A 27,959-nucleotide genomic window follows, 5' to 3' on the forward strand; every position below is an offset into this window, starting at 1 on the left:
CACAGCCTCTTTGGATATAAGTTTCCTCCTCTGCAAAAATAAGTATATTGCCCTGGATGATTTAAGGCCTCCTCCATTTTTAACTCCCTATAATCCTACAAATCACACCCAGAGACCATTCAGTCCAGCATTCTGCATCTGATAGTACAATATGGTTCAGTTTATTTAAAAAGTCTACACATCTTCCACATCTACTTTAGGCCAGAGATAAACTACAACACTAGTAGAATCACTCCCTTATTAACTTAGAGATCTGTGACCTCAGTTATATGGGCATTCTTGGTAACAGTGCAAAACATAATAAAGTTCTAAATATAGGGTTTTTGGCCCCAGGAGAAGTTTGGGGTCATTAAAAGAACAACTTTCCAAAAGGATCTGGCTCACTTTCTTCCTGAGTGTAACTGTCTGTCTGCAGTATTTGTTCATTTATATGTGCTGATGACAGACCACATACAGGAGCTATCTGTTTCAAATAGACTGTACAATGTCTTGAGGGAGTGGTAGTGTTAGACTTGAGTCAGGAAGATTTGAGTTTAAATCCTGCCTCCCAATACTAGCTGTGTGACCCTAGGCACTTGCCTTATTTCTTTCAGTCTTCAGTGTGACCTGCAAAATGGAGACACCATAAGGCATAAGAGAACTTCTCTCACAGGGTTGTTGTTAGGATCAAACAAGATACTCTATCTAAAGGGCTTTGCAGGCCATAAAGCAGTATATAAATGTTAGCTATTATTTTTTTCTTCATTCACTTGTTTCATTCAGATGCACATTCTTTGTGCATTATTTGATTGAACTCCTTTAAGTAATTATGGATTTTATTTAGGAGGTTCTGCAACCTAAATCAAACCAACCCATAGGAATATAGTTCTGAATTTTATTCGGTTCTAATTTTTTATTTAAATCATACTGACTGGTCCACTTCAGCATCCTAAGCCTATTTCTCATTTCCCTTTTTGCTATTATAATACCTGTCTTATTTTTTCCTATGTTCTATTACTTCCTATCAATGAAAAACATTTTAAGAAAGTTCTTCGAATCAACTGGATTTTTAAGATAACAATTTAAAAGTCACCTTGAAGATCACTTTAAAATATGTCAATACCTTAATAATAATATAGGATAATAAAAAAAAAACAAAAAACAAAACACCTAATGATTTACTTTGTTTGTAAATATACCACAAGGCTGTTACAAAATAAGAACATAAAATAGAGACATCATTAAAATGAATACATTCTAAAAAATTCTCATTTAATGGAATTTTAATGACTATACTGAAAAAAAAAATTCTGATTTCACGTTTTTCTGAATAATTACTTAAAATAACAATTTAGGGGCAGCTAGGTGGTTCAGTAGATTGAGCTAGGACTGGAGACAGGAGGTCCCAAGTTTAAATGTGACTTCAGATACTTCTTAGGTTTATGATCCAAGACAAGTCACTGAACCCCAATTGCCTAGTGTATAAATAGAAATTTTGTACCTTTGAACTACATCTCCCAGCATCCCTTTCCTCTTTCATCTCCACCTTGCATGCTTATGTATTATATATAAGTTTGCTGTAAGCTCACCCTCTCGCTCTCTTCTCCCACGAGTGTGGCTGGGTTTAATCTGTTTAATCTGTTTAATCTCTTTTTACTCTAGCTTTTTATTTTCTTTTACTTCAAGTTATTATTAATTTTATAAAATATAATACTTGGAATATTTGGATATTAATTTTTAATCTTACACTAGCCCTTACTGCTCCTTCTCCTTGGAATCAATTCTAATTCTATTTCAATTCTAAGACAGAAAAGAGTTTAAAAAACTTTTTAAAAATAAAAGGAAAGAATAGTTTATTCACCTTGAACAATTTTAATGTTCACTTTCTACAGATATAGGGAAGACAGATATCTACGTAAATCTTATTTAGGCAGATATCTAGTAAATAACTTACAAGATCATGCAGTATTTTAAAATTCTCATCTCAGTTTTTAAAAAATCACAAAGATATATAATGTGGATGAGAATTACCTTCCATTTCCAAACCATGCTTGCCTGCCCTCTGGTTAACCACCTCATTCTTCTCATCCCTCCTCCCAAAGAATCTTGGCTTCTTCCCTGCAATGCTGGCCTTTGCTAGGTGAGCTTCTGACTTATCTTGTCTGGGATCAGACTTCAACATCACTTCCTGACTATTTCCTAAAATGCTCCAGGCCTTTCTCTAGCTCTCCTTTATGTATTGTCTTCCCTCATTAGAATGTGAACTCCTCAAAGGAAGGGATTTCTATCTGTATATTTACATTTATGTCTCTACCATAGGGCCTAACACACAGGATACAGTAAACACTTTCTAACTAATCTTTCACCATTTATTCAATCATTTACATAGTGACTTGTACAAAGTAAGAACATACTTACTGGTGTGCATTCACAGTATCTTTTGCTTTTAGAAGCACTTGCGAAAAGACTGTGAAGAGTTTTAGGCGCATTTGTGGATCTTTGGTTGGTTGAAGACATGTCTTAATGATAGGAATGAAGTAATTAAGAGCTTTACCTAATACAGGACCTGGAAAACAAATTGAAAAACTGGTAGTTTATTTACATACTCCATATTATGCAGAGATTTGAGTTCAGAAGTTCTTCTTAGAAAATAGTTATTTTTATTTATGACAGAAGTAAAAGAGAAATCTAGAAAAGGAATGAATGTTTTTTTTTTATCACTTACATACAAAACAGGCTGAAATGGAAAAGGTGATTAAACTTGGAAAAGTTAGAGTATAAGAGTATTTTTGTCTCTAGTTGAAAATTAGCTTAAAATCTCCTGAATTGGGGGCTTGAATATTTTTTCAATAAAAGTAGCAGGGAACAATTTACAATAGAATGCTGTATTCATACATTTAACTAAATGACTTTTTGCTTTCAAAAAATTTTCTGGAAAAGTAAATTAATAAAAAGAATTTTAAACAAAAGTTCAATGATCCACCTAAATTAACTAGGTTTCTTAATTTACCTATAAGTGCCCCAATATTTCTCAAACTTCTTTCCAGTGACACAAATACTGATAAATGTTTTGGGTTATTGAGATTCTAAAAAAAAGAGTGATGCTAGGAGGTGGCTCAGTACACAGTCAGGCTCATAGTACATAGAGAGACAGGAGATTCTGGGTTTAAAATTCCTAGCTCTGTGATCCTGGGTAAGTCACTACTTAATCCCCATTGCCTAGCTCTTACCTCTCTTCTGCCTTAGTATTGAAAGGTAAGGACTTAAAAAAAACTAACAAATCAGTAATCTTATTTAGTATCTGGAAATTGACTGTCATAAAGTAATCTTTGGTGTCTAAACTTGTATTGCAACAATGCACAATAACATATATCATAAAACTTTTTGCTTGCTATACTCTGTGCCAATAAATAAGGTTTTAACTTAAGAACATAAAGTTTGCTCATATTAAAATAAATTCAGCTAAAGAGCTTTTTGCTAGAAATGTAATTTATAACTAAGCAAGCAGTCTGCACCTTTGTCTTTTAAAGATCCAATGTTTCAAAACATTTGGAAATTCTTCAAAATGAAAAAATTGAGGCACTAGGAGGGAGTAGCATACTTAAGCAAGATGCTATGAGTAAGAATGAAAAGAAAATGAGAATTATGGTAAAAAGAGTTGTACCAGACATGCCAAAAAACAGGGACAACAGGCTATCATCAGCATGTGAATGCCAAGTATTTGCTCAGAACCTTTATGATTATTTTCTTTCAGCAACATACATCAGGCTACCGTCTCGAAATTTTTCATTGAGAGGAAAAGGAGAATATCATTAAGCATTACTGTCTCAATGTTTGCTGGAGAGTTTTATTTACAATGAAAAATCAACACAAAGTTAAAAAAAGAGTAATGAATGTTACTAGATAAACATGCGTTTCTGTCACCTTTTTTCTCTGACATAAGAACTTCTGACTACCTACTTCACTGGAATAGTTTAAGTGCTTTGTAACCTTAAAGGATTATACAAATCTAAGTTATTATTAAAGTCTATTCATGAATTTTACCTGGTTATTTATATAGAAAATTAATGTATATTTAAAGGCTGCTTTGCATAAAATTTGTGTGATGGAAATTAAATAAAAATTGAACTTTTATTTTTACCCTATGAAAAATTTTAAAAAATGAAACATATTTTAAAAACTGGTTAATAAATTGCAAATGTTAAAATTATAACTTTAAATAGATTACCATTCATTTAAAATTGTTTAAAAGCTCCAGAAGTAACATCATTAAAACTGAAGTAAAATATACTTCATCCTTAAACACTAAATAATATGCTCTATTTAATTCTGTTCATGGAGTAAAAGAAAGATCAAACAGAATGGAGTCAAAATTCACATGAGCTGTTTTGGCTCCTTGTATTCAATTAGGTAAATTACTGAAGCTTTTCATAATCTATAAAATTGGGAAGGCAAAAGAAAAAAATTTACCACCTTACTAGAGTTCTATGTAGACTGCTTATAAAACATGTCTAAACACCTACTATGTGCCAGGCACTGATGAACACATGTGGTTAAAGAGAATTAATATAACCAGGGAATTTAACTCTATAGCATTTCAAATCACATAGGAAATAAAAAGAAAACATATATAGCTTTTAAAAATAAAATTCTATTCAAACATTTAAATAATGTTCTTTTCTACTTAAATTTTAATAACAATGTGAGAATTCCAGGTTGTAGCTATAAATATAAACCAGTTTTCATGAGAAAAAGTCAAAACACCTAGGTAATTACATTTAGAAGATGGGTTATTGTGGTGATAGCTAAATTGCACCAAGTTTCAACATAACCAGTTTGTGGAATGAATTAAATATTTTTTTTTCCTTCTTCCTGGGGTTTGCCAGTATAGAAATATCCTCCAAAAAGCAAATTCAGGGGCACCTGGGTAGCTCAGTGGATTGAGAGTCAGACCTAGAGATGGGAGGTCCTAGATTCAAATCTGGCCTCAGACACTTCCCAGCTGTGTGACCCTGGGCAAGTCACTTGATCCCCATTGCCCGCCCTTACCACTCTTCCACCAAAGAGCCAATATACAGAAGTTAAGGGTTTAAAAAAAAAGGCAAATTCAGAGTCAGTCTTTACTTATTACTTCCTAAGGTGATATGTTCTAGAAAAGACATTCTGAATCCAACAATGGATGCTATGTGGACACTGTAATCAACGTTTTTAGAGACAGAGTAAGAAACATGATGATTGGAATAAGATAAAGAGAGAGAAGCCAAAAGTTTAAAAGCAAAGGAATACCAAAAAAAAAGAAAAAAGAGAGAGAAAGAAAGAAAAATCATTGAAGGTTTGTTACTGCTAAGTAATTTTTAAAGTTGCTACTTAAAGAGTCTTTGGCATGTATACGGATCAAGTGACTTGCTGAAAAAATTACTGTGTTCCTATACTTTTTTCTTTCCTTCTTTTTAAAAAAAAACCTAACCTCTCTTAAAATCATAATTAAGTATTGGTTCCAAGGCATAAAAGTAATAAGGGCTGGGCAAATGGGGTTAAGTGACTTGCCCAGGATCACATGGATAGGAAGTATCTGAGACCATTTTTGAACTTAGGACTTCTTGTTTCTAGACCTGCTCTCTATTTACTGAGCCACTTAGTTCCCCTTGTTCCTAGGATTTCAAACAGATATTTAACTTGTTCTTTAATAATAATCAAACTTCCATTTTTTCTCACCCTATCTGAATTCTAATTATTTGAAGATCTAACCGAATTTTCCTCTCACTTCTCCCCAATAGACAAGACATCTAACTATGTTGTATCGTTGGCATATTTTTTCCTACCTTTATAAGTCAGTGTTTACCTGTTCTTACATCAGGAATACCTCTCCCATTTCTCTTCTTCATCTTATTTTTTGTCCTTTTATCCAGCACAGTGCTTAGCACTTTTTAATAACTGTTTGTTGATCAACTGATTTATTTACCCAAGTTCTGCTAAGCTTTCAAGGACTGTACCAGATTCTAACAACCTGTTCCAGTAATCAATCAATCTATCTTTCTATAAATTGTACTTGTTTGTCTTTATTGAGGCATTTGACTTGAGAACTTAAGTAGATATAATTATCTCTCATATTTTAAAGGTCCCAAATTAAGAATTTTCTTTGATTTTAAATTTTGAAGAGATTGGAAGTGGTTTTATACCCTGCCTCCATCTATTTCAGGACTGGTAACACCTAGAGAACAAGGCTTTGCCATGGGCTTCCTTTTCTAAAAGGCAAATACTTTCTCTTTCACCCCAGTGCATACATAACTAATATTTAATAAGGTATAAATTATAAGAAAAGCATATCTAATTAATGCTGGAAATTCAGGGGAATTTTGTGAACTCTAATTCCAACTCTTTTAGTGACATGTAAAACTAAAATTTATTATTCTATACTATGTGGCAATTTTCCTCTTTACAAAAGAGAATTTCCCAGGTTTTCAGCTTCATTAAGTTCTAAGTAATTAATTCATATATTGTCCAAAATAATGGACACACAACTTGTAAATATTTTAATTATTTTTTAATTTTAGATATTCTTTATAGTTAGTATCGATGTTCTTACAAATTAAAAATTTGTAGAAAAATTACTTGGGTGAAATAGGAAAGTGGGAAAAGATTTACGGAAAGTCAATTTAAAAGGAGGTAAGATTTCAATTAAATTTGATATATTTTAAAATATTACTTAAATATGAAATTTAATTGATTGATAAATTCAGTTTTGTTGAAAATTTAAGGTATGCAGATGTTTAAGATAAAGAAAAAAGGTAAAAGATTATAATGTTCTCAAGGTTTAACATTAGAAACATACACCTAAGGCATATATAATGGCGTAAAAAAGTACATTAAATGTATTCCATTCTTCATCTATTTCAGAACACAGGAACAAAACACATATTTCTAGCTGACAAATGATTATATAATGGGTATCAAATTTAATGTTAAACAGAATTAATAAAAATCATGCTTATAAAATTAGTAAAATATAACAGGAAAATTTTCCTTAATACTGGTAATAATTTAAGATCTTTCTTGATATTCCATGTTGTTATCTACATGCAATTACCATTTTGAGAATAAGGGGGGAAGGAGAAGTGGCTTACCCGAATGAATGACAACTACTTCAAACTGTAGTAATTCCACTGAATGACAGTTCCAGTCCTGATGTGATAAAGTGAGCCATTCCATAAGGTGGTCCATATGCTGTTGATAGAGATCCAGGGTCCCATCATATTTCTGCATCTGAGCTAATAAGTTCATTGTCTCCTGAACCTGTTAAATATGAAAGCTTGGATTACCCCCAGTTTAAGATTAGAGAACATTCTGATATAGAGGCATCTTTATTAAACCCGTGAGCACAGTCATCTCATTTATACAAATTACATTATATTTACATTTACACAAAAATCTACTAAGGGATTTTAGGATCATAGATTTAAAGCTAGAAGAAAGAGCCCTCTGAGGACACAGAGTCCAACTCCCTCATTTAAAAGATGTGGAAACTGAAGCAGGATTTGAACCTAGATCTTTCTGACAACCCCTCTTCAGGTGAGACTACATCAACCTTAAGCACATTGCACAAGCTTTTAAGGACTGGATTCTAATTGGCAAGCTCCCTGTTGTACTATGGCATTATAGGAATTCATTATTCATTACACCATGTAGCTTCTCAGGAATAATCATACTCTTCCACTGCTAGACACTTAACCTAAGGAGGTCATTGACAGAATGGCCTCATAGTCACCAAAATATTCGCAGCAGCATATTTTGTGGTAGCAAAGCCTGGAAACAAAGCTGATACCCACCAGAGGAATGGCTAAATATATTTTTGTACACATTTGTAATGAAACAATACTGTGTTTTAAGAAACAACAAATAAGATGAATGCATAGAGTAGTATGGAAAGACTAAAGATGAACTGATGTGGAGGCAAGAAAGCAGAGCCAAGAAAACAATACATATAATGATTACAATAATATAAATGGAAAGAACCACCACCACAAAAAAGCTAAAAATATAAGCTGTAAAATTACAATGAACAAGCTTATCCTTACATAAGAAATGGGAGAAGACACCTTCTCCTTTGTGGAAACAGAAGGACTACAGGTGTGGAATATGGCATAATTTTTCTGATGTAAAGATTGGTTTCGCTGATCTTTTTTCTTTCCTCTATTTTCTTTCTTTCTTTTTTTTTTTTTAAAGAAGTTGCTTTGTTATATGGGATAGCTTTCCTATATGCAGGGTGAGGGAAAAGGGGATGAAGACACAGGGAAATTTAAATGGTGCAAAAGGAAAAGATATCAATAAAATTTATCTAATAAATCAACCACAGTATTAACATTTGAAAATTACTATTTGTTCATCTAGGATTATTACAGTTCTACATAGATCAGGATTTTGGCCAAGATGACTTCCTGAAGAGGAGGCAAAACTATCAACTCCCACACATATACCACAGCAAAGCCATCAAATCTGAACTAAACCCAGTAATGATCAAGAAATCCATTAAGAAACCACACTAAGTGACTTCTTCCACCTGAGAATTACACAAAAATTCAGCTAGACTTCCAGGGATAGAGGAAATGGGGTCATTCCCACAAATCAAGTGACAGCATGAATAGGGGTGGAAAACAAGTAGCCTGCCTACAAGGTAGTATCCGGAGGAAGTAAGGGTAGAATGATCCCTGAGAAAGCCCCAGGGTGGTCAGAAAGTCCCAGGATGGGAACCTTGGGGGAACAACAGCACAGGGATCAGCAGTCAGTGTTCAAAAGTGTCCAAACCCAGTATCCCAGACCTAGGTGCCCTGAGTTTCCCAATGCTCTGTCCTGAGATGCCAAAGGAGGTCATGAAGGTATGAGCATTATGAACCTCAAGGAATGGAGTAGTAGGGGTGGGAAGATTCCCACAGGTAGAGGTCAGTACAGGAACAATGGGGACACCAGAGAAAGCTGAGCAGAGACAACCACCTTAGTCAATAACAGGGGATGGGACTTGGTTCTGGAAAGTACCAAGTAAGGAACTAAAGCTAGAAAGATGAGTAAATCAAAGATCAATTACAACCATAGAATTTAGGGAAAAATGGATTTTCAACAAGGACTATTAAAAGAAATTAAGAGGTGAAAAAATGAAATAAATCTCTGAAGGAAAGAAAAGGAAGAGAATAAACAGTCTAGAGGAAAAAGTGGCAAACCTTACCCATGAAATAAACTCTTTAAAAACTGTAATGGGCCAAATAGAAATCAATGACTCCATGAGACAGCAAGGTATTCAAAGAAAATTAAAAGGAAAAAAAAAGAAAATTAATGATATATCAAGAACAATTTATCTACAAAAAAAAAAAAGGTCAAGAGAGATCAATTAAAAATCACTGGACACCCAGAAAATTATGATCAAGAAAAAGGCCTGTACATCCTATTTTAAGAAATAATAAATAAAAACTACTTAGGACCTATTAGAACCAGAGGGCAAAATAAAAGATAGGAAGAATCCACCAATTATTCCCCTAAAAGGCAAGGTTCCAGGAGAACCAGAGTCAAAATACATAGTTTCTTGCATCAAATAAAAACTGCTAACATTCAGAAAAAAAGCAGTTGAAGTGCCAAGGAACTATATAGGGCAGAATCATTTAACCCTGTCAGCTTCTATTATAAATAAGAAATCTTGAAATGCAGTGTCCCAAAAAGCAAAAATACAGACTTACAACCAAGAATAACTGAGCCTATACAACTGAGTATAATCCTAGAAGAGAAAGGTGGGGGTTGGGAGGGAAGAGAATGTTTAATGGGCTAGAGGACTTTCAAGCATTTTTTTTAACAGCTCTTTTTAAAAAAAGTTTTTATTTAATTATTTTAGAATATTTTTCCATGGTTATATGAATAATGTTCTTTCCCTCCCCTTCTCCCTCCCCTCTCCCAGAGCCAACAAGCAATGAGTTTTACATGCATCATTGTCTAGAACCTATTTCCATATTATTAATTTTTGCAATAGAGTGATCATTTAAAGTCATCATCCCCAATCATATCCCCATTGAACCATGCAATCGATCATATGTTTCTCTTTTGCATTTCTTCTCCCAGAGTTTTTTCTCTGGATGTGGATATCATTCTTTCTCATAAGTTCTTCAGAAGGGAGCAGCTGGGTGGTTCAGTGGATTGAGAGCCAGGCCTAGAGATGAGAGCCAGGCCTAGGTTCAAATCTGGCTTCAGACACTTCCTAGCTGTGTGATCCTGGGCAAGTCACTTAACCCCCTCCATTGCCTAGCCCTTACCACTCTTCTGCCTTAGAACCAATGCACAGTATTGTGTATTGTGTAAGACAGAAGGCAAGGGTTTAAAAAAAAAAAAGTCTCTCAGAAATGTCCTGGATTATTGCATTGCTGCTAGAAGAGAAGTCCATTACATTTGATTGTGCCACAGTGTATTAGTCTCTGTGTAGGTACAATGTTCTTCTGGTTCTGCTCCTTTTGCTCTGCATCAGTTCTTGGAGGTCTTTCCAGTTCTCATGAAATTTCTCCAGTTCATTATTCCTCTGAGCACAATAGTATTCCATTACCAAGAGATACCACAATTCGTTCAGCCATTCCCCAATTGAGGTACACCCCCTCGTTTTCCAGTTTTTTGACACCAAAAAGAATGCAGCTATGAATATTTTTGTATAAGTATTTTCCCCTATTATCTCTTTGAGGGTACAAACCCAGCAGTGGTATGGCTGGATCAAAGGGCAGTCTTTTAAAGCCCTTTGGGCATAGTTCTACATCGCCTTCTAGAATGGCTAGATCAATTCACAACTCCACCAGTAATGCATTAGTGTCCCAATTTTGCCACACCCCCTCCAACATTCATTACTTTGCTGTCATATTGGCCAATCTGCTAGGTGTGAGGTGGTACCTCAGAGTTGTTGCTTTTTTTAAGCTTTTTTAAATTTTATTATTTTTTTTTAGAAAAAATTTGTCCATGATTACATGATTCACGTTCTTAGTGTCTCCACCGCCTCCCCACCCCCTGTAGCTGACATGCATTTCCACTGGTTTCTTCAGGTGTTATTGATCAAGACCTATTCCCATATTATTGATAGTTGCACTAGGGTGATCGTTTAGAGTCTACATCTCAAATCATGTCCACATCAACCCATGTGTTCAAGCAGTTATTTTTCTTCTGTGTTTCCACTCCTAAAGTTCTTCCTCTGAATGTGGGTAGCGTTCTTTTCCATAAATCCCTCAGAATTGTCCTGGGTCATTGCATTGCTGCTAGTACAGGAGTCCATTACATTCAATTGTGCCACAATGTTCTCCTGGTTCTGCTCCTTTCACTCTGCATCAATTCCTGGAGTTCATTCCAGTTCACATGGAATTCCTCCAGTTTATTATTCCTTTGAGCACAGTAGTATTCCATCACCAGCATATACTACAATTTGTTCAGCCATTCCCCAATTGAAGGGCATACCCTCCTTTTCCAGTTTTTTGCCACCACAAAGAACACGGCTATAAATATTTTTGTACAAGTCTTTTCCCCTATGATCTCTTTGGGGTACAAACCCAGCAAGGGTATGGCTGGATCAAAGGGCAGGCAATCTTTTAGCGCTCTTTAGGCATAGTTCCAAATTACCATCCAGAATGGTTGGATCAATTCACAACTCCACCAGCAATGCATTAATGTCCCAATTTTGCCATATCCCCTCCAACATTCATTACTCATTCTTGTTGTCATTTTAGCCTATTTGCTAGGTGTGAGGTGATACCTCAGAGTTGTTTTGATTTGCATTTCTCTAATTATTAGATTTAGAACACTTTTTCATGTGCTTATTGATAGTTTTGATTTTTTTATCTGAAAATTGTTTATTCATGTCCCTTGCCCATTTATCAACTGGGGAAATGGCTTGATTTTTTTGTACAATTGATTTAGCTCCTTATGAATTTGAGAAATCAGACCTTTGTCAGAGGTTTTTATTATAAAGATTTTTTCCCCAATTCATTGCTTCCCTTCTAATTCTGGTTGCATTGGTTTTGTTTGTACAAAACCTTTTTAATTTAATGTAATAAAAATTATTCATTTTACATTTTGTAATATTCTCTATCTCTTGCTTGGTCTTAAATTCTTTCTTTTCGCATAGATATGACAGGTATACTCTTCTATATTCACCTAACTTACTTATAATTTCCTTCTTTATATTTAAGTCATTCACCCATTCTGAATTTATCTTGGTATAGGGTGTAAGATGTTGATCTAAACCTAATCTCTCCCATACTGTTTTCCAATTTTCCCAGCAGTTTTTGTCAAATAGTAGGTTCTTGTCCCAAAAGCTGGGATCTTTGGGTTTATTGAACACTATAGCTTGCTGAGGTCATTTACTCCAAGTCTGGTCCATTGATCCTCCCTTCTGCCTCTTAGCCAGTCCCATATTGTTTTGGTCTTTCAAGCATTTTTGAGGGAAAAGACCAGTTGAATAGGAAGTTTGGAATATAAATACAAGAGGAACACAGAAATGTAAATTTACTTGAGTAATGGGAGAGAACTGTATAATGAACTAGTGTTAATGTTCTTAGGGGGAAGAAGAAATGTATCCCTTCAGAACCTAGATATCTTTGAAGGGTACTAATGGAATTAAATAAGGAAAATAGAGGTCCTCAGTGGTGGATTAGTTCCTGTTTTGATGGGGAAAGGGGATGGTAAAAGAAGAAATGCACTAGTGTAGAAATGAATATGAAAGAATTAGAACTTGCTATTTTTCACAATTGCAATGCATGAGAAGAGGACAGAGACATGGAAGAAAGGGTGCGGAGAGGAGGCACCGGATAGATCTAACCTTTATCTGAAAGGGACAAAAAGGGATTGAACACACATGAACTCACACAAATAGTTTGGTCTAGAAATACATCAAACTAAATAGGGAAACAAGCAAGGATAGGGAAGAGGATGGATTAAGAGGAAGGATAATACTGGAAAGGGAATAGTCACAAGAAAAACAAACTTCCTGATTCTGAAAGGAAGATTAAAAGGGGGTGGGGAGGGGAAAGAAAGAATTAAAAAAAAAAAAGAATTAAAATCTAAGAATGGGCCTTAGACTGCCTCTTAGGGCACTGGGGAATGGCTGAACAAACTGTGCTATATTAATATAAGGAATATCATTCACAAATATTCATATAAACTCAGAAGAAATGATGAAAGAAACAATTTCAGAAAATCCTGGGTAGTATATGAATTGACACAGAATGAAGTGAGAACCACCAGCACAATACTTTTGTACAAGGGCATTGACACTATAAAGACAAATACCTTTAAGAGACTCAAGAATTCTGGCTGAAGCAATGAGTATCCATGATGAAACAAGCTACCTACTCCTGAGAGAGTGGACACAAGGTGCAGAAAGATATAATTGTTTTGGGGCATGGCCATTGTCTGGATCTGGTTTCCTTGACTACATTTATTTGTTCCCATTTCTAAAAACTGTTAATGAGAATATTCTGTATATACAGTGAAAATACATTTGATAAAGGTGAGAGACAGGTACATGTAAACCTTCCCAAGTGATAGTCTTATGCTTATTTGTTACAAGAGATTTTCATTAGTTCTTTCTTTCTCTTGGTTAATTGGAGAGAGATGGTGTGGAGGAGTAGGGAAAGGGGAAGGCTAGAAAAAGTGATGCCAAAAAAAAAGAAGGCTTCTGAAACATTTTTTTAAAACTCTTACCTTCTGTCCTAGTAGCAATTTCTTTTTAAACCCTTACTTTCTCTCTTAGATCAATACTGTATATTAGTTCCAAGGCAAAAGAGTAGTAAGGGTTAGGCAATGGGGGTTAAATGACTTACCAGGGTTACACAGCCAGGAAGTGTCTGAGGTCATATTTGAACTCAGGATTGCCCATCTCCCAGCCTGGCTCTCAATCCACTGAGTCACCTAGATCCCCTCCCCACTGATCCCCAAGTAACAACTCTAAGACAAGAGGGCAAAGACTAGGCAAACAAGGATAACTGACTTGCCTGGGGTCCCACAGGTAGAGGTATCTAAGTATAGTTTTTTCAGGTAATGGTGTTGTATCACGCAGCATTTTCACACAGAATTAGGAACATAGTACATACCATAATGCATTTTTTTGAAAGAGATAGGCATAAACCTCTATTTTTTTCTACCATCAGCAAAACCCCAAACCAAACAACCCACAAGAAAAAAGACATCTAAGAAAAGGAGGACCGTATTTTAAAAATCTTCATCTGGTTAACATTAAACAATAGATTCACAAAGATTTCACCTCTTCCTGGGCTCTAAAGTAAAGATGACTTTAGTTTCTAAAGCCAGGGGCAATGCATTAAAGATGTCCACCTGATAAAGTGGGGCTTCTTTTAACCTTTACCTTTTCCTCTTTTTCCTCAGGGTTTAAAAATATTAGGAAGTATTTGAGTCACCCATACAGTAATTCCTTGGTGGCCTCAACCCAGTCTGTTTTTCAAAACCAGCTTCTTAATTTGACTGCTGTTCAACTTCCTTCTCTATTGCTCCCAGGCATCATCTATTTCCAAAGCCTATCTTTTACCAGTATTTATGGCCCTATCAGTGACAACCTGTCTCCTAAGACATATACCCTTTAGAAAGGTTGTTTGTAAAAACAGAAACGAAACAAAGTTTAAACAGGCACCAAACAGGTGAGAGAATGCAATGAGATTCCTAAAATACAAAATTCCAAGACAGGCACAATGAGTCTTATAAATCCTATGAAAAGGTTTCACTTTGTCATGCTAATAGCAGAACAAACTAGGTTTCTGAGAAAAATTGCCTAAGGTTAGTCAGGAAATAGAGAAAAACATCAGGTAAAAACATGCTTTTCAGTCTAAAAACAGCATATTGACTAAAACAGGGAAAATGACATCTCATTCCAGTATATAACTCCTTTTGATTTTGACAGAATTGAAAGTCTTAAGAGAGTTCTAAGGTTAGTGTGTACATGTATGTACAAATGTATGTGTATATGCACACACAGAAACAATGGAGAAAAAAATTATTTTGCAACCTGAATCACAACTGAATAAAGCATTTTTGTTTCAGGATATTCGGCCACAAATGTAAGTACTTTTTTTTTTTTTTTCCAAATTAAAACTTAAATGGACAGAATAAAGTTTGTAGCAGCTTTTTTTTTGTAGGCTTTTTTTGCAGAAGACTCCAAAATTAAGACTCCAATTTAATTTTGTCTTCACTCTGAGATACTAAAATAAATTGACAGTTGGAGGCTATATAAAATTCTATGTATACCCTAGGGCCACAGTATGAGTGACTCATTCCAAATGTTCTAAATTCTTTAATCTTTGCTAGTCAGTTTGAGTCGTGTGTGCCTGAGGCTTGAAACTCAAGATCAGGAAAGATTTATAGAAGATAGTTCCATTTCATTTGGAGAAATGATCACCCTTCTAGTAGTAAGCCTCATCTTGTCAAGAGGCAATGAAGGAAATTCTCAATTAACCTTACCTTTTCAGAAAGGCCTGCAGCACCTGAGACAGCCATGACTGTCACCAGAACTTCCATGAGCTGCAAACTTGATTCTTTGCAATCTTCCTGACCCACCTGGATTAATGCTTGTACACAACAAAGCAACTGCTCCATATAATGGCTCTAGAAAATGCAAATAATAAAATTAGACATTTAAAATCACATATGGCAGCTTAGTTTAATATGTATGATCTTATACAAGGCACAATATCTCTGAATGTGACTCATCAGTAAAATGAGGGAATTATACTTTATCAATTGATAAAGTCTCTTTTCAGTTTAAAATCCTATTACTTGATTATTATAATTAATGTTATTGTGATTTAATAAATGCTTTTGAATGATGAAAGACAGTGTGGAGTAGTGGAAAAAAAATACTGGAAGAGGATTTGGGATATCTGGAATCTGAGTTTCAGCTTTTTCACTAACTAGCTTTGCAATTGGGCAAGTTATTGATGTTTGTTAAGGACTAGTTTTCTCAACCATAAAATAAGACAAGATAATTTGAGAATTTTATTTTTAAAATATCAGTAGCTGCTATTGTAAATAATGCATTAAGCTTTCGTAAATAGCTTTGTAAAAAAACCTTTAAGCTACTGTAAATAATGCTTTTAAGATTTTAAAAAAGCTTTACAGATATTGCCTCATTTGATTTGATCCTCACAACAATGCTGTGAAATGCTATTTTATCTCAGATAAGGAAACTGAGGCTCAAAGAGGTATTTTGCAGGAAGTCACAGGCTACTAAGTGTCGGAAGCAAGATTCAGACTTAGGACTTCTTGACTCTACATCTGGCATTTTATCCACTATGCCACTTACTGGCCTTCAAAATTACTATAATTGGGATGATTAAATAAAAAAATCCATTAGGGCACAAAATTATTTGCTTTGCCCATTTCCTCCCATGAGAGCATATCATATTAGATAATAATAAATCAATGTGGTTAGTCCACATCAAATTAGTGTTGGACACAGTAGCAGGACCAGGATTTGGATAGAACACCAACCTTAAACAACCAAAAAAGCAAACCTGTGATGGAATAGGGAGCTTTGAAGCTGGATGGAGGTCTGGATCGGGGGCTGTTCCTACCTTCCAAAAAGACCTGGAAATGTTAGCAACCTCAACTAAAATGTACCTGTGTTTTTGTTCTCTATTTAAAGTTTTATTTCTCTCTTTTTATTCAAATTATTATTTGTGCATAAGTACTTTACTTTATTTCCTTTAATCTCAGAATAATTCCTTTTAGGTCCTGACATAAGCAAAATTGTTTGGCTTACACAAATGGCTGTGAAATTGTAAACAAAAGGAAATAAAATTAATTTTTAAAAAAGCAGTTGCCACTATTTTAATTACATTGCCTAGTTAATATATGCAAACATTAGGGCTTAAGAAGAATTTATATTATGTGCCTATAATATATATGCACATACAAGCATAAATATAAGTGAACTTTTCACAGGTGAACAATACTTGAAAATGGATACAAAATGCCTTTGGGGAAGTAATTATGAATTTTTAATAAAATTACAGTTTTTCCTAGTTGTAATAATAAAGTTTTAATAAGCAAATTTTTAAAGTCTTTTTAAAAAGTCACAACAGGAATGCCATTTTATTTGTGTTGATTAAATGAGATATTTGAAATTATCTTGTACACTTGCATGAGATTTGTATATTCAGTGTATCATGTACAAAACAAGAAATTTTAACAGTGTAGTAATGGTACATGTGTTTAAAAAAAAAAAAAAAGAAAAACTTATTGTTTTCCTTTAGTTAAACTGGAATAAATGACCTATCTTTATGTTATCATACAATTTCATTATTTCAGTTACCTGTCACTAAACAAACATAATTCAAAGAAAAGGATCAAGTTCCTTTCTTTTAGCTAAGCCCCAGGTGCAGAACTTGGCTCAAGACCTCTGGGAAAGTGCCTTTTACCAAAACTTATGCTAGCAGTCAACAACAAAGGAGGTTTCCAATTGGGATCTCCATTAAAAATGTACATCTATGAATTACTAAGGATTTTGTTTTAAATGTAAACTTCTTTTTTTAGTTTCTCTTAAAAAGCTTTTCTTCAGTTACATTAAATAAATTATCTTTCTATCATTTTCCCCTTTAAAAAAAATCTCAATACAAAATGTTTGAGTAAAGTTTGCTCTAGCTTTGAAACAGAACTCCTCTGGCCTGCGTTATCATAGGACATTTCAACAGTCTTGTTTTTTCCATGCAAAATGTTAAGTTTGGTCCTTAGTCAGAGCTCTTCTCTCTTCTTAATATTCCCTGGGAGTAATGAGTGTCAGAAACATATTTACATGATTAAGTGACTAAGTCAAAGTATTTGTTCTGGAGAGCCAACAAAAAAAGAAGAAAAAGAAAAGAAAACCCTACTACATGAATAAGGCAAAAGGTGGTTTTCTATGCTAAAAAATGACCTTGAAAAAACAATTTTTTAGTGGACAAGCCATTAAATTTGAAGGTGGAATATGTGCTCTGACCTGATAATTACTAATTCTGGTTAACTGATTAAGTTTGGGGTGGAATGGGGCCCATATGATATAGAAAGTACATTTTTCCAGATAAAAAGCTTTTTTAGATATGCAAGGCATATTTTTTTTGGACATCAATGAGACTTTTAAATTTGTATACTTTCAGAACATTTTAGAAAGGGCAAGAATTTCCAATTCTCAAAGGCAGACAGAGTATTGAAGGCTTAAAAACAAAAAGACAACCCATATACAACAGTAAAGCTCATATATAAAACCCATGTACAGCAGCAAATATCATATGATCTACTTGAACACGACATTTAGATTATGTTCAGGACAAGTAGTTTGAGAAAAGTTAAAAAACTAATGATTGATGCTGTAGCATTAAATAGTTGAAATGGATATTTTCCATGTTTAACAAAAATTGTTAGAATGTATTCCCCAGTATTAAAGTTTGAGAAATTGAGATGGTTTGGCAGATTTGATAGCCATCATACATTGACAAAGTCGGTAAGAATTTATCTCCTACTGTGGAATTTTGCATTATTTAATGACTATTTTTGTCAATTAGTCTGTCAACAAAGTCTCAAAACAACACTGCATTTCTAATTAGGTGCAAATGCCAATTTCTCATGGCACGTGGCATGTATATCTGAGGGAAAAGCTGGTCTGAATCACTCTCAATTGACAAGGTCAAGGTATATTATAAAGCTGATTCTATGTATAATTTTCAGATGTTAAGTGTATCATACCTGAACAAAAACAAAGCAGTTTCTCCAAATGAAAGCAACTAAAAATTACCCATAATTTAAATTATTTCAGCCTCAAGACATATTTACTACATAATTTAATCAATTAAATTATTTTAATTATGATATAGTACTTTAAAATATAAGATATGTGTTTATATTTAATAATTGATATTAAAATATATGTATTTTGAATTTATATCTAAAATATAAACAAATAATATAAACTTAAATAAATTTAATATAATTATTGGCATAATTATTCAAATTAAATTAAATATAATTTGTTTTTATGTTGAATTAACTATACAACTTAAAGCTAAGTAGATTCACAATAGCTAAATATAAACTTCATAATAATTAGTTAAAAGTCTGCCAGGTTTGCTCATTTTAAACACTTTATTGGGGTGGCATACTAATCTGGATAATGAAATAATGTAAAAAGCCATAGTTAACTGGATAATTTATATTAAATACAAATTGGAGTGATTAGGTGCCGATAAAGATGTGTTTTCTAATCTAACAGTAGTGTTCCAAATTGGAGTTTAATTATGGTTATGGTGCTATCCCTGGAATTTTTTTAAAAACCTTTTACCTTCTGTCTTGGAATTAAGACTAAGTATTGGTTCCAAGGCAAAAGAGTGCTAAAGGCTAGGCAACTGCAGTTAAATGACTTGCCCAAGGTCACAAAGCTAGAAAATGTCTGAGGTCAGATTGGAACCTGACCCTCCTGCCTCCAGGCTGGGCTCGCTCTCCACTAAATCACCTAGCTGCCCATGTTCATGTAATTTTGAGTATGTCATGATTTTGGGGGGCATAAGCTTCTTCATCTGTAGAATATGGATAAGGAAGTAGGTTTTTAATTTTTTCATACAGATGTTGTGGAGATAAAAGTTTTTCCCTGTGGGCAAAGACTGCCTTCTGAATCTACTCAGTGCCTACTATAGTGACCAGAATGTAGGGAGATGTTTAATAAGTGTTTAACTTGTTAATAATAAATCATGAAATCACCTTTACTCAATGCTTCAATGTAGAAATGTAGTTTGATCTTGGGTTTTTGTAGGATCTGTCAGCAGAACACAATCTCAGAAGGTCCTACTACGCTGGTTATGGAATCTTACTTGAATACTCACCTATCTAGTTCTTTGTGAGGAAGCTTGTTACCAGGTGAAGAACTTTTTGGCAAAGCAATTCATAAAATGTGTACAGGCTTCAATTTGGACCACAAAGACTTAAGAGTCAGAAAGGCCCCTTACAGTTCAATTAGTTCAAATTCCCTTATTTTACAGATAAGTAACTGAAGTTTAGTGATGTGAAAGTAATGGTTAGGATTCAAACCCAGATTATCTGTCTTGAAATAAAGGCTTCCTTCATTTGTACCATGACTGTTATGGAAGAGACAGGATACATTTGATACACATAAAACCATGGAACTCTCAATAAGAAGAGTAGTTTACATTTTAATAATGCTTTATATTTTTTTAAAAAGCTTTCTCCACAATAATTCAATGAGGTAGATGGTATGAAAACTATCCCTTTTAATAGGTACAGAAAATGAACTTTAGAGAAGTAACTTGTCTATGATCACTGGCCAAAACCTATCAAACCTACAAATTGAAAACCAGACCCCTACTCCAAATCTGCTGCTCTTTCTATAACACTACACTGTTTCTGGCAAAAAACACCCTGATGTTAGTGAAAAGCTCACTAATGCCAGAGAAAATTAAAAGCCTGATATAGACCCAATGTTAATGCTAAAAGTTTTCAATAATCATATTTAGATATTAACAAAATCTAAGGCAACACCAAATAAAATTAACACCCTTCTCCCCAAAGCTTAACTCTGACATTTTCCCATTTCCCACCATTTTCTACATTCTTACATCTTCAGAGCCTTGACAAATCTGCGTCTGTGACAGGAAGCTGGCAATGTTATTTAGATGAGGTTTAAGGGATTGTCTTGAACAGCCTCTAGTAACTGCAGCCAAGACCATAAGACAAGATGGACGAATTGATTTTTTCAGTGCTGGGAAGATTAACTTCAGAAACACCTCAGGGTTGACAAATGTTCCAACCAATTCTGCTGATTTTATACACTGTAAGAGAAACCAAATTGGTGAAAACTAAAAAAGATTATTTTGAAAACACAAAGAACAAACAATTTATCCACAGGCTTCCCTTTTCTCTTAACTGCTTTCTGTCTGCCTTCATCCTGCAAATTTGAAATGCTTCAGCAATTATCTTGTAGCCGTTTCCAATCATCAGGTATTGATAATAAGCATATAAAAATAAAAGTATCTTTTTGGGATATTACTGTAAAGCTCATAAAACAAATACATTTTCCTCAAGATAATTTTCATGAAAAAAATTAAATTCACAGTTATCAAGGATACAATTTTTAAGGTAGTATAAACCTACTCTGTGGTAACTATATGTCCTAGATTTAGTGTCTGTTTCCCTTCTTCTCCTCAACCCTCAAAGTAATATGAAGGCCTGGAAACAGCTTATTTATGCAATCACCCAATCTTTATTCTATCTTCATATCACTGTCAAGATAGCTTTTGAAATAGTATTCTAAATAGAACTTTTAGTAGCAGTATAAAACACATGGCCTGTGAGTAAGTATAATTGAGATAAAAAAATAACCAATTATTAGTCTTGTAGTAGTTTTCTGCTCTGTCATTTGGGAAGTCACAATTCACTTGCTTCCCTTTCCCATTTTTTCAACTATGAGAAAATGATTGCAGATAAAACTCCTTTTTAAGTGGAAAAGAAAGCTGAATGAGATATAGTTAAGATCTATTCTTTGTTGCACACAAATAGCATTCTCAGTCCTTTAGAAGAGAAATTAAACTATTGGTCTCAAAAGAAGAAGTGAGACTAGTACTCTTTAGCTGAAAAGCAGGTAATTATATCAAATATATAAAAAGTTTCACATAGAATAAATATATAAGACATAAATAATAAATAACTCACAAAATAAGTTCAGATCTTTACAAGAGAAAAGGTAAAAAATATATAATCTTGGAGCAATTTAACTATTTCTACCAGGAAAAAAGAAGAACCTCTTATTTTCTTTATAGAATCATCCTATCATCCATGCCAAGCTCACTAATTGTGAGTGTTCATCAAGACTCTGTCCTGGGATTCCTCTTCTCTATAATTTTTAAACCCTTAACTTCTGTGTATTGGCTCCTAGGTGGAAGAGTGGTAAGGGTGGGCAATGCGGGTCAAGTGACTTGCCCAGGGTCACACAGCTGGGAAGTATCTGAGGCCAGATTTGAATCTAGGACCTCCTGTCTCTAGGCCTGACTCTCAATCCACTGAGCTACCCAGCTGCCCCCTCTTCTCTATAATTTCATTTGGATCTCATCCACTCCCATGGATTTAATTATTCATCTCTATGAAGATAATTCTCTTGACTATCTACCCACCCCTAATCTTTCTCTTTAGTTCTAGACCTGCATCAACAATGAATTACCTAGTGAACAATTCAAACTAGATATCCTGTAATCATCTCAAACTCTTCGTGTCCCAAACAGAATTTATCATGTCCCCTAAACCTATCCCTCTTCCAAATTTCTCTATTTTCAGGGTATTGCTATCCTCCTAGTCACTAAGGTTCACAACTTTGTTGTCATCCTTGACTCTTCATTCTTACCTCACATATCTAATTAATTGTCGAGTCCTGATGTTTTTCAGATGCCTCCAAATATCTCTCATTTATTATATCTTTTTTTCTCTGTTCAAAGAACCATCACTCTAATTTGGACCCTCACATCTCAAATGGACTCTCCTTGCAATAACCTATGGTTGCTCCCCTTCACTCAAGCCTCTGTTTCCTTTGTACCATTCTCTGTACAGTGGCCAAAGGAATTTTCCTATTTGGAATTTAAAGTTCTTCCCAGCCTGGCTCCATCCTTCCTTTCCAATCTTTTTACACATTACTCAACTACATGCATCCTTTGATTCAGCCATACTGGCCTATTTGTTACTCATCCATGATATTCTATCTCCTCCCTATAAGCCTTGGCACTAGATATCCCCCAAATTTGGAATATTCTCACTGATTCCTTTCAAGATTTAACTCAGGGGAGGAGGGGTCAACAGCTAGGTGGCTCAGTGGATTGAGAGCCAGGGCTAGAGATGGGAGGTCCTGGGTTCAAATCTGGCCTCAGACACATCCCAGGTGTAACCCGGGGCAAGTCACTTAACCCCCATTGCCCAGCCCTTACAGCTCTTCTATCTTGGAACCAAAACAGAGTATTGATTCTAAGGCAGAAGGTTAGGGCTTTAAAAAAAAAAAAAAAAAGAGAGAGAGAGAGATTTAACTCGGGGGTTTCCTTCTGCATGAGGCTTTTCCTATTACCTTCCTCCAAGGTTTTCTTATATTTGTTTTATGTGATTTATATACCTACGGATACCTATATAAACATATATGTGTTATTTCCATTGCTGGGAAGGCTTATATAAACTGATGCAAAGTGAAGTGAGCAGAACCAGGAGAATACACTACATACATAGTAACAGCAATATTGTAATGATCAAAGTGAAAAACATAGTTACTCTGATCAATATAATGTTCTATATCAATTCCAAAGGACACATGATGAAAAATACTATCTACCTTCAGAGAAAGAACTGATGGACTCTGAGTTCAGATTGAAACATACTTTTTTTACTTTAAATTTCTTGCTTTTTATTTTTTGCTTTTGTTTCATAACAAGGTTAATATGGAAATATGTTTTGCATTACTTCACAAGTATAATTGATAGCATATTTCTTGCCTTCTCAATAAGTTGGGGGGAGGCCAGGAAAGAGAGAATTTGAAACTCTAAAAAAAAAAAATCTCAATTAAGTGAATGAATAGAAGGAGACCCAGGCACAAAATGATACTTCTGGATAGGAAGCCCATTAGCTATAAGAAAGAAGTAAGTTCTGAAACAAGCAGCAGGGGTATGGATCAGACCCTAAAAGCACAGCAAGATATCTGGTTCAAAATCTAGCCCAGCTTGCAGAAGAATAATCATGACAGAAGGAAGCCTACAATTTTAACAGAGCTTTTCAACTTACTGATAGAGATGGAGTACAACAACAATAATCTACTATTGCTCAGACCAAATTCTAAGTCAGGAATTTGAAGAGCTAAGGCCATTGGGGTAGCAGACTCTGCTCTGGATCAGACCACCCTAGGGGCACTGAAAGCTTGCAGGCCTGGTATAACACAACACTCAATAAATACCTCAAGAAAGCAGCAACCCCCCCCCCCAAAAAAATAGCCCAAACTGAAATCCATATATAGTACTCTAACCTTCAGCTCTACTAAATCCCTTATCAAAACAGTTCATTAAGAAGAAAAAGTAACTCAATAGGTTTTACCTCTACTTTATGCATTCATTAAATTATGTACTAATCACTAATGAAACTATAAAAAGAATAGGAGAAGGTAGGAAAAAAAGAGTGTGATATACTTTAAGTTAATTTTTACCATAATATGGTGAAATGCTTTGAATGAGTTTTCATTGTCTCCTTAAATTCTATGTAGAATGACTGGATATGCATTGGTCTTATTAGACAAACCCAAATAATTGGTTCATAATCATTGTAAATGTCTTAAAAAGAATGAACTCCATGTATGTGTATATGAATTCTTGTATATTAGTAAAGTACTGAAATAAATGCCTAAGTTATAGTATTCTAAAAATTAATTGGTTAGAGGAACAAACTTAAGGAAAAGCATACAATGAAAATTTAACTTACATTGCTAACCACAGACTTTTCGTCATCTGAGCAGGCCTGGTAGAGGGTTCTGAGCACCACTTCTAAGTGCTGGGTAATGTGATCTTCTGCATGGAGTAATAATACAGCCAGCAGCTGAGCTGATTTTACTCTGTTTCCTACAACCCAATCTGTTATATCATTACAGATGGCTGGGAGAATTTTGGAGAGGTTTCTGAAAATAAGTTCCCGACATCCCAATACTGGACGAGTCACTAGAGAAAAACAAAACAAAACAATTTATAAAAAGTCATCCACAGACTAAATCCAGGAAAAACAATGCAGTATTTTATGATATATGAAGTTATTTATTATTTATATTTATTTATAATGTTTACAGACAATTCTACTTCTTCCTCAATTATCTTCTTCTAATACCTAGCACAGGCCTGCCATATAGCAAATGCTTACTAAATACTTGTTGACTAATAATAAAGAAAAGTTATAACTTTAAGAAAAATTGATAGGTGTATACATAAACAAGATAACTGAAAACCAATGGGGAAGATGAAAAGAAGAAAAATGTTTTAACTTATGTCCTTCTCCATGGGTTTTTTCATAATTAATTATACTATTACTAAGACAAAAAGACAAATTTTGCTTCAAGATGAATACGTGTGAGTTTTCCCTGGTGATTTTAGGAAGATTATGAAGATTTATTAAATTACATGGTTTTGAGTATACAGCTTTTCTTTTGGTATCATAAAAAACAACCCAACATTTCCAAAAGCAGTAACAGAAACATAAAGCACAAAGATTTAAAGTATGTTTTCTTTTTAAAAAAAATTATTTACTAATGATTTACCTCATTTCCTATTTTTCTCTTTTTACTATTATTCTTACAAGAAGTCAGGAATTTCTTTGGAATGACTCATGTATTATTTGTTGTTTAAATTACCTTATCACTATTTTTAATCCATTCTTAATTTTAATTTAACTTTTTAAAAAATCTACTTTTTTGCCTTTGCTTAACAGGCACGCTCGGGCTGTGCTTATATGCAAAAGATAATTTGAAAAACAGCAGATTGAATTAAAAAAAAAACAAAACAGTTTCTAACAGTTTACACAAGTGGTTGTTTTGATAATAACCAGTTTGACCGAATGCAACTTGTTTCATTCCTCTTTCAATTTGTCTCAAATCAATCTATGCATATATATATATGTCTGTACATATATACTCACATACTAATGCAGTATAATTTTGGAGCTAAAAAATCTATATAAGAATTTAAAAATATCTAATATAATTAATTACTTCTAATTTCAATTGCAGGAGAAAACCATTTAGAATTATAAGAGTTAACAACAAATGGCAAAAGGCCATCCAAAAAAAATAATCTTTCTACAAAGATAAATGGAGTGGAATCCTATTTGACCAGAGGCATAAATTAAAAAAAAAAAAAAAAAAAAAAAAAGATTTTCTTTGACCATTCCCTTTCAACAGTACCTTCATTTCAGATGTTTGAATTCAGACATTTTATCCCTGAAGCTACCTACTGTCAAAGATTTTTTTTCTTTCTACAATAAACTGTCTGCACCTGTATCCTAAGGCAATGATTGTTGTTGCTCAATGGAAAGTCATTCAATTGTTCTGTTGGCAGTGAACACTCGTCAGTCTTCACTTTTCTAGTAACCTGCAATGGTTGTCATTGGGAGATCAAAGCACAAGGTGGTTGTGGTGTTGAGTTCATTAGTCTGTAAGTAGGAAAAGAGAATGAGCCAAAATCTTTTGGGTCCATGATATAAAGAGGAGAAGCTGAATTTATTTCAGTTTGAGAATTAGGCTTTATGTTTGCATTTAAAATTATGGGGAAAAAAACTTATGTTTAGTCCTTTTCATTATTACATAGTAGGTTAAAAAAAGAAAGTTGGAATTTTGGCAGAGAAGGTAAACAATATGAATCTACCCTCAGGTCTAAAGCAATTATTAACTTCTTAGATTAGAGTCCAAAACTACCAGGTCAGGTGCCCAGAAAGCACAACAATCACCTATTAATCTTTTCTTTGAAAACATAATTGCAGTATTTCAGCAAGCAAAATGCATGAAAAAAAAGACAATTTAAGTGGGCAAAAGTCCGCAAACCTGTACAAAAGGAACAATGGCTCTGGTTAAGCTTTTAAGTAATACAACTGACAATTACATTAAAAGATTTATTCAACCTTAAATAACTGGCGATAAGAGTGATGCAAATATTTATAAAGCTAGCTCCTATAGTTTATTTTCACTCTAGAACCAAAATAAAATGGTTAAAGGTTTAACTTTTGAAAGCATATGATAAGGAAGAAAAATAATCAATGTTACAAATTCAGTGCTAGACATAAAACACAATGCAGGTCCAATGAAGAAAAGGGGAATTATTCAAAAGGGAATCAAAAAGTAAGTCATGTCAAAGTTCAAATCTTAACTATATCTACTAAGACCTAATAGGTGGGAGAGAAGGAAACAACCTTAAGAAGCAATAAAATGGTATTACCTCTCACCCCTGAAGATCAAAGTTCAGATTTTGGTTCAGGGCAAAAGTGAAAACGAATTTAGTTGTCAATTCCCAGGTCCTGTTTTTTTTTTTCCATCCCAAAACCACCACAAAATTTGGCAAAATTAGAGTCATAAAAAACTGGGGAACCACTCTCCCCTCTTTTTCCACTTAACAATACTGAAATCTAAGAATCAAAGTCAATAATCTAAGATTTATCCTAAATAATACTTTGATCTGAGAGACTCAATTCTGTTCAGAACTGAATTCAACATTAAGTGCTCAAAATCACATTCATTCCTCTAAAATGATTCATAGTGTGCCTTTGGGACTTTTTCCATGCCTCTTCTCTAATTGTAAAATAGAAAAAATAAAAATAAATAATAAAATAGCATTTGTAAATGCTTAGAGACATAGTTAAGAATTGTGAAATCATTAGAAATTCAAGAGATTGCCAAAATACTTATAAAAATTATTCCAAAATTTGTGGTATACAAATACCTAAGTAAGGTCAACCAAACCAGTATTCATTCTTCAAAACATTAAAAACATAGTATAACTAAAAACCATCTTAAAGTCATGAAACCTTGCTACAACATTATCTGGTCAAATGCCCATTTATAACAGTCCCTATCAATCCTCTTTCAATCTCCCCCTATACTTTTTCACTTAATATTTTAAAACAAAGTAAGATAGTATAGTCCTACACTATACTTTAAAAGACTTCCTTATGGCAAACAGTTAAATAGAGCAATTGTATTATTATGTAATTTAATTTAATCCTTAATTTAATACTAATAAAATAATTTCTTCTTGTAGATAACTAGTATTTTTCAGATACGTTGCAGTTTTCTTACAGTTATCCAAACAATAATAAGTATTTATTCAGCATCTATTATGTACATGACATTGTTTAAGCTGTATTGAAGAATATTAATGTCTTCTGACCACTTATTGTAAAGTTTTATCGCCTCAAGTTTTCAAATAATTTGTTACTCT

At 33.8% G+C, this 27,959-nt stretch overlaps 1 protein-coding gene across 1 annotated transcript in view; it reads right to left on the bottom strand.

Moving 5' to 3' along the window:
- Positions 1–27,959, bottom strand: part of DNAAF5 (dynein axonemal assembly factor 5) — a 73,127-nt gene that overhangs the window by 21,629 nt on the left and 23,539 nt on the right. The window contains exons 5-9 of the mRNA XM_044660112.1: positions 24,469–24,701; positions 20,592–20,804; positions 15,454–15,597; positions 7,104–7,272; positions 2,398–2,545 (exon numbers count right to left, since the gene is read on the bottom strand). Coding sequence (XP_044516047.1) covers positions 2,398–2,545; positions 7,104–7,272; positions 15,454–15,597; positions 20,592–20,804; positions 24,469–24,701 — 907 coding nt within the window. The remainder of the gene's footprint in view (positions 1–2,397; positions 2,546–7,103; positions 7,273–15,453; positions 15,598–20,591; positions 20,805–24,468; positions 24,702–27,959) is intronic.

Source organism: Gracilinanus agilis, chromosome 1 (genome assembly GCF_016433145.1).
Source record: "Gracilinanus agilis isolate LMUSP501 chromosome 1, AgileGrace, whole genome shotgun sequence".
NCBI classification, from domain to species: Eukaryota; Metazoa; Chordata; class Mammalia; order Didelphimorphia; family Didelphidae; genus Gracilinanus; species Gracilinanus agilis.